The sequence below is a fragment of the Dendroctonus ponderosae genome, unplaced genomic scaffold, assembly GCF_020466585.1.
Source record: "Dendroctonus ponderosae isolate FM_Combo_2020 unplaced genomic scaffold, Dpon_F_20191213v2 Dpon_F_20191213_1, whole genome shotgun sequence".
In the NCBI taxonomy this organism is placed as follows: domain Eukaryota; kingdom Metazoa; phylum Arthropoda; class Insecta; order Coleoptera; family Curculionidae; genus Dendroctonus; species Dendroctonus ponderosae.
The window spans coordinates 60,779,730-60,787,868 of NW_026017110.1; the positions used below are offsets into that span (position 1 = coordinate 60,779,730).

Below are 8,139 nucleotides of genomic sequence, written 5' to 3' on the forward strand. Positions count from 1 at the left end.
CGCCCACTGCCTCATCGCCTTTGATAATGTCCACCGCAGTTGTAGACGAAACGTTCAAAGCCCGGAAAACATTCCTAAATCTACTGGTTAGAGTTTAGGTAGCTGATGAGGTTCCGTGAGTGCCAGATTTGTACCTCAAACATGTTTACTTCCCTGCGGTTGCCTACATGTGTGTTAGAGAGTGTTAATAAGGGAAAACGCACACCCGATAGCTCACCAATGAGACGCATTTAAACACATCCAAATATCCCAGTTTTGAGAGAAAAAATGACGCCCAATTTGTGTTAACACAGTATTACTCCTGATTAAGTAGGCTTTCAGTACCGATGTTTTTCAACAACTTTGGGTTTATAGGCCGTGGCACACCATCTTTGTTTGTCTCTGAGGATGTCTGAGAATTGTCTCTGAGGATGTTTACCACAAAAGCAAGAACAAAGTGCCGCAGTGGCGAATCCACAGTGGAAGACTCAGAACAATATTTTCTATTTCATCGTCACGACTCCAAAATTTGAATGCACTTTAATAATAACTTAATAATATTTTATATATCACTTTTTAAATTTAATATAAGGGGGTTCAAAAATCATGCTAAAAACAGCAAGTATGACTTGAGCAGATAGGATTAGCTAACTTTTTTCTGAATTCATGCACTAATTACTCAGTAAACTTGGATGGTTAAAAAACTGTCTGCTACTTTTCCTCCTTTTTGGCCAAAACAGAAAAAACTGCTCCATTACTGCTACTGTAAAACTGCAATCCGTCTATACATCAGGAGGTTTAAAAAAGTCGCGGCAATATTCAAAGACGTGATTTCTTAGGTAATTTTATGATAAAAAGTCCCAAAGGGCACAGTTTCCAAGATACAGGCTGTTAAAATTTTAGTTTTGTGTCCGTTTTTTCCTTATAATTTCGTAAATAACGCAAATGTAATGTTGAAATTTGGTATTCATAATTAGAAATTTCACATTTTTTAAACGGTTTTAAAAAATATCTGATTAAAAAACAATTTCGATCAGAAATTAATATCAAATACCCCACAGATCAAAATCCTGGATTCGCCATTGCAGCCACGTCTTATGAACCCTTGATTGTTTTCGTGTGAATAGTTTGTGGGTTTTCTCAGTTGGCAAACTATGGTGTGTGCTAATCAAGGATTAAATGGCACTCGCATCAGTCATACCTGCCGAAAATTTCGCATAGCACCGTTGATTCTTAGAGAATCAGCCGCTATTCCCGCTATGCCTCCAGATTCATGGTCTCTTAGCTGTCTAAGAGAAGTGGATGGATGGGCCGCCCCCACATGAAGGACACAGCTGGCCCCACAGCAGGGGGCAGCCGATGCTTCAGGTTGGGAACTTTGTCGGATTATCCTGGAGCCTGGTAAAGTAGTCACTATTGCCGCAGGAGCGACTGGACATGAACTGCACGATACCTGGAATGTCACGGACAACTGCGGTCAACAATTTGCTTCATTAGCCATTCCTTTAAAAATCTTAGCCCCTTGAAATTACCTCTCATCAGTTGAACTCGTATTCCTTCAAACGATTTTCTATACGGAATATTGGAAGCAAGATTGCTCTTGCAGACAAATAAATTACTGACTTATTAACTTCATTTTTTCTCCAACAATTAACCCAATCAAAACTATAATTCGAGACAATGAACAGTTTCTTCTTGGATTCTAAGCGCAATAAACTTCTGCTTATTGAGAAATGTCTTTAGCGCACAGACTAAGAATAGACTCCTCAGTAAAGTTCACGTTCACAACGGAAGCGAAGCAATAGACTAGAAATATATGAAAATACTTTTTGAACTTCCCTAAAAAGGACGGTTTAACTGAGCAATTGAGAAGCCTTTTCTTGTTTTTTTCGCAGTAAATATAACTTCCACATCAACAGTTCCTCCTTTGAATTTTGATGAGTCTATGGACGTACTGATCTAAATCTATTACAGTAATTAAAATAGATGAATTTTGGTTCATACAACTGAGAAAGTCCCCGACATTTTTCTGCTTAACTTTAACTAAAATGATCTCTAAAGATGAAATGACATGGAAATGATTTTTGTTGCGGAAGGAATCCTTAAGGAATAATATAGAACACTGATTTTCTGTACCAATTCGTTAAATATTTCATTTAATCAAACGAGTCGCACCCTCCAAAAATCAGCTACGTAACTTTGCTTCACATAATAAAAACTTCCTAATAAGTGTTTCTCACATGTACTACCTATGATAACAAACAATTTCAATGGGCTAAAATAGTTAAATGTGCATAAACAATGTTAAAAAGTAACCAGATTCGTTGCTTGGAATTGGTACAAAAAAGTTGTGGTGGTGTAAGTTGAATGAAGAGAAGAAGAAAGGGTGCAGAATAGTGAGTAAGAGCTAATAGATACAAAGTGCGAAGAAAAAATTTGCTTAGACTAGGAAAACAGTTCTAGCGTATAGGTTTACATCCAGCAAGGGGCCGTCTCCATTGTAAAAGCACATGATGCATAAAAGTAAATTGTAATTTGGGGAAGGAACGTACATCTGAAGTTATGTAATGAGGACCTTTAGCATACGGGTATAGCGGCATGGATTATGTACAAAAAGCTGTTTGGGTTCATTTTTAATCCTCCTCGGTCATTCATTCCACTGATCGTTAATGAATGGTAAACCTAACGATCAGCAGGAGCGATTTCGCAAATTTTATCAAATTGAACGTACATTCATGTCAGTCATACATAGGTTTTGTCGACGTAGTTCATTGCAATTTCACGCTAGGGAGTTTGTGTTGTGAAACTACAATGCCAGTTTTATTAAGGCTTTTGAACATCCAATTTGCAAATAATTTTCGATATAATGCTATGGTGATAATATTCATCCTTATATCCATTACAGGTCTATTCAAATATTTCCAAGCATCAGTATTAAAAGCTGAGTTCATTGCTTAATCAAATTTCAATTAGCGACCAGCCGGGAAATAATGAGCGCACGTTGCTCAATACATTTCTTAGCAAACGCTATTCATTTAATGTTGTTCTGTTCATATCAGGGTAATAATAAACGTTAGCGAATTATTTATACATATTCGTTATGAGGCTTTGATAGAGGGTTTGCTTAGATTAATCGCTTTTTGAGCTGAGTGGCTTAAAGGATCCTGAGGCCACTAAAGTTGAGCAATATTGAACATTTTGTAAACCAAAGAATTACCTCGATTTTATATCACATGACTCGAGTGTGAATAGCTACAGCTATTAACACAATTCCTAAACATTATTCGATTAATTAAGTTAAATGACCTCCATATTCTGAAACCGCGGCAAGTTTTCCTGGCACAACGCAATTTTATAACTTAAAATTAATTTCAGCGCTTTAAAATTCCAGTGGTAAGTTTTTAGAGATTATATCTCGGTGGTATTTAACATAGCTGGATTGCGGTAATTCAGAATATTATGTCCTTAACAAACATTTTAATTAGTCAAATGCTTTGATTAATTAAAAAAGCGTTCTAGGTTTAGAGTAAATGTTGCCACAAGCCAATGTGCTGCATCTACCTAATAAATCGAACTCTGCCAGAGCACAAGCTTACCTTTAAATACCTAAATTTTGGCGATCGAGGGATCTAATAAAATAAAATATGTGACAGTGATACACGAATAATAGCGAATAGAGTAATTCAGCAACATTGTCGTAAGGCTTCTAAGTTTAAGCTCCTTACTGGAATAATCGCAGATTTTCAGTTGATTTGATTTTGCACAAGTGAAACCTCAAAGTTTTGAAAGTACTTTGCTTCCTAATGGGCTTACATATTTTCTCCACTTCTAAACATGTAAAATTAATTTTCTTGTTTTCGCTCGAAAACGTTTTAGTGAAGTTAAAAATGTCTAAGGAACTTTTGCGCTTCAGAGTCAATAATTCCTTGAACATGTAGTGCAAGCAAAGTGGAATGACTTGTAATCGTTTGGTTGTTTACGAAAAAATGTTTCACGTATATGTGGCGAATCAAAGCTTGAATTCAAATCATATTTATTGACTTTTTGAAAAATTGATAAAACCCAGATGTGCCCTTCAGTGGAAACGTATTTGTTGTGTTATAAATGGCAGATTGCCATCTTCTACACAAACCGTTGAAGTGTGGAATAGTAGTTCGATCTCAATGCAATCGTGAACTGTAAAGGCGCAAATTTCATGAGCCGTTTGACACAAGAATACTTTAATAAAAGTCGAGTATTTGTGGCGCGGATCTAGATTGCAATATTTCCAAAGGCTTTTAATACAGCTACCAGCTTGAAGATTCGCAGTTTCAGCATGTAAATTCTGCTGGCTTATAGTGGAAAGAGGAATATGCTTTAAATTGATTCTTCTATTAAAAAGTGCTAAACTATTACACCGACTAAGCGCAATTAATTATCTGAAATCCTGCTATATATAGTAACCTAGACTGCCACATTCCCCTTCTATAAAGTAACAAATGAATTTGTAAAGTACATAGAAGCCAATAATATGTCTAACAATGGCAGCAAAAAATATAAATTCGAGCCTCGCATATTGTGGCTCTATTTGTTCGCCTTTGTGGATATTTCGTTTTCCTCCTGCAGTTCCTATAGCTTTTCGACTTAACAGTACGTAACGTATAACCAATTAGGTGCTTGTCACACAAAACCTTTTTTCCTTTTCCATTCGCTGGCAATAAAAACCAGATTAATTCTGTATTGTATGAGGACATATTTCTTGCTTTGGACGGTGCGGCAAATGATAAAATTTTTCTTTTTAATTATTGATGGTTGATAATCCTCGATTTTAATCTGCTTGAAATAGCTGGATTAATGTTTTATATCTGGGATATTTTCCAACATTAATTTTTCTGAGACGAAATCATTGCCATCCTCAGAAGCGCTTTAAAGGAAGATAAGCAGGTGGTGTTTTAATATGACCTGAACTCATATTCAACACCGCAGTAAATCTCCGATGATTTGTGGATATAAAGTATTATTTATGTGAGTCGAAAGATGACCATGCATTGCGAAATCTGTACACATTATGATGAATTGCATTCCTTGATATGTAACCAGCATACAAACAACAAAGATAAGCGAGTATTGGAATTGGAAAAAGTTTTCAGTTTACATTAAGAATCTTTATCAAAGAGCATCCGATTTTATGGTACATTTCCGTAAGGCAACGGAAAAAGGACAAATTCAAATAAATAAATCAGGAATAATATTTTCTTAGCTTGAGCGCAGTGGGTTTAATATTTTGCAATTCTTTTTCGAGCAAATATGCATTGTGCACGCTTACCCAGTCCGAATGTTTTATTTTTATATTGGTTTCATACGCTTGAAAGAGCGCGTGCTTAAATTTCTAAACAATTGTACCAAAGAGACATTATTTTTAACTACGAATGTATGTATATATGCTGTATAAAGCATTTTACTGTCAATACACAGCCATAGCCGGGGAATTCATTGGCTTGATATTAAAATTTTCGGTATTCCGCTATTTACGGTAATTACAGTCTTCATGCACAGAAACGCGTTGAAATTGGCAAATGGCTGAAATTAATAGCAGCTAAAATTCCGACGGTTATATTATGAAGCAATTAAATATTGAACTTTACTTTGTTCTCAGTTACAAACACTTCGATTTTCAAATGAAGATTTTGAATTAGTTCTCACTATTTACGATCATGCCATTTGCTCCATTGACTGAATGTGAAATTTTTTCTAAACAGGCAAACTTTACTATTTACTATCAACTATTTCATTATCGCATTTGTTTCAAGGCCTCTGACTATATAGAGCAGTAAAAACAAGATTAGTAGAAGATAATAGAGCTAATTGAAGTAATAGTCGCGTGCAAAATGGACTTTCAAATAACTTACCGGAGCATTGAGGCAAGGGCATGTACAGTGATGGATCGACCGAATGCTTTCCCTTGATACAGATCGACCAATTTTTAACGTCGATGCTGGAGTGGTTGATGTTCTTCTTTCCAGAATCCCTCTCGATGCTGCCGAAGAATACGGTGCTAGCTGGAAGGCATTTGATGAGCTGCGATTTCGCGCAGGGTGCGATGTAAGATTTTGTTTGCATCCTTTCACGTCTAGTCTGCAACGAAGCAATGAAATGTGATTTAATCCAAATTAGGATTTGATTGCGCAATAAATCAAAAGGAACTGAATAATGCAATTCCTGCCACTTAACTTCTTGTTCTAATTGTTTGATTAACGCAGTTTAAAGGAAATTAAAAATTTGGATACCCATTGGGTGTCTTTTGATATTGGGGCATCTATGAATTTCCAAAACATTCCTTTATTAAACGGTAAAATATGCATCCGCATGAGAATGTTCAGTCTGGCAACGAGTATTAAACGCGGAAAGTTCTCTAGGGGCCCATTTTACCATGTTTCCAGGAAAAAGTGATTTAGCCATCATAAAATTTACAAAAAGTGTGTCCCAATAAAATGCTCGAATGTATCCAGAATGCTTAAGCGGCACATTTATATTCTTGAATAAATAAGAAAGCTCAATCGCGATTCGCCACTGCTTTTTAAACCAAGAATTGACTAGCTAGCTACTGCCCAAAATATTCATTATGCTGATTTGTTCATCGGTGCTTTTGAAGACAAAGTTTAAATGAAGCTTCATAACATTTTCCATTGTGAAAGTTGACTGCAAAATCGACCAGTGGAAATAGCAAACAGAGCTTTAACAAAATGTTACTAAGCATTGTTCAATTAGCTGAACTTATGTTTCCCAAGTCAAATCTGGAATTTGATAGTTCCGAGGTGAACCTGTAACGCTCTAAGATAAAGCAATGAAATTAAAAGGAATTAGGTCCGGTAATGTGAATTTTATGAGTACTTGAATAAACGCGAGTGGTAATTTTATGGAACAATGTCGTTTGTTGGGGGTTATTCTGCATGGTTTGCAATAGAGCAATCCGCAAATTACAAGCGCCTGATAAGCTACTTAACTAAGCCCAGTTATAAACTAAAGTGTGCTCTAATTCATTCACCTTTAGAAAAGTACTGGGCGATTCCTTAAAAAAACTCTGCTCAGGCTAATTGCTCTGCCCTGTTATTTCTTTGCAATCAGGTCAAATCAATTTTAAAGACCGCACACAACTAAGCATTAACACCATTATTGAACTTTTAACAATATGTGTAAAGTCAACTTACTTTCAATACAATGACAATTTTTATCAACAAAATATTGGAATGGCTATGGGGTCACCACTTTTCAGTAATTTATTTATGGAAAATTTCGAATCAACTTTTATTAATAATTACAAATTTAAACCAATAATTTGGTGGCGCTATATTGATGACGTGATCTCCATTTACAGTCATGGCGAACAAAAACTTGATGAAGTTTTATCTTATCTGAATAATAAAGAACCAACAATTAAATTCAATATTGAAAAAGAACAAAATCACCATTCCCGAACATTCACAAAAATTTAGACAATTTCGAAACCTTGGTCTATAGAAAACCTACTTCAACTAACCGATATTTGAATTTCGACTCAAATCACCCGATAATGGTTAAAAAAGGTAACGTAAAAAGTCTATATGATAGAGCAAAAATAATTTGTAATCAATCTAATTTTTCCAAAGAAGAACAATTTATAAAAGAAATTCTAAATTTCAATAATTATCTAAATTGTTTTATTGAAAAATGTTTTAACGAAATTGAATTCCCACGAACAACAAAATCAAAAACAAAATCAAAATAAACCTATTTCCTTTCAATCAAAATCAAAATAAACCTTTTCATTCCATTTATTCCAGGACTTTCAGATCAAATTAAACGAGTAGGTAAAAAATTTAATATTAGGACTATCTTCAAAACTGAAAATACAATCAGAAGTAAAATTTTAGTAACAAAACCTTATGATATAATTTAAAATACAAAAAATGTAATTTATAAAATTCCTTGCGGCTGCAATAAATTTTATGTAGGAGAAACCTCAAGACCATTACACAAAAGACTCAAAGAACACCAATCATACATAAAAAACAGAGAATATCATAAATCACACATTTGTCAACATGCATTTGATAATTGCCATAAAATTTAATGGAATAATTCCACAATTTTAACAAAAGAACAATCCACAAAAAAACGTAAAATTAAAGAAAGCGCACTAAT

The 8,139-nt window shown here is 34.7% G+C and overlaps 1 protein-coding gene across 3 annotated transcripts in view; it reads right to left on the minus strand.

The window, feature by feature from the left end:
- Nucleotides 1-8,139, minus strand: part of LOC109541052 (small conductance calcium-activated potassium channel protein) — a 70,531-nt gene that overhangs the window by 30,031 nt on the left and 32,361 nt on the right. For 2 of the 3 annotated variants that reach the window (XM_048663622.1, XM_019909733.2), the window contains exons 3-4: nt 5,868-6,093; nt 1,181-1,432 (exon numbers count right to left, since the gene is read on the minus strand). In XM_048663622.1, the coding sequence (XP_048519579.1) occupies nt 1,181-1,432; nt 5,868-6,093 (478 nt within the window). The remainder of the gene's footprint in view (nt 1-1,180; nt 1,433-5,867; nt 6,094-8,139) is intronic. The other variant, XM_019909732.2, reaches the window with a different exon arrangement.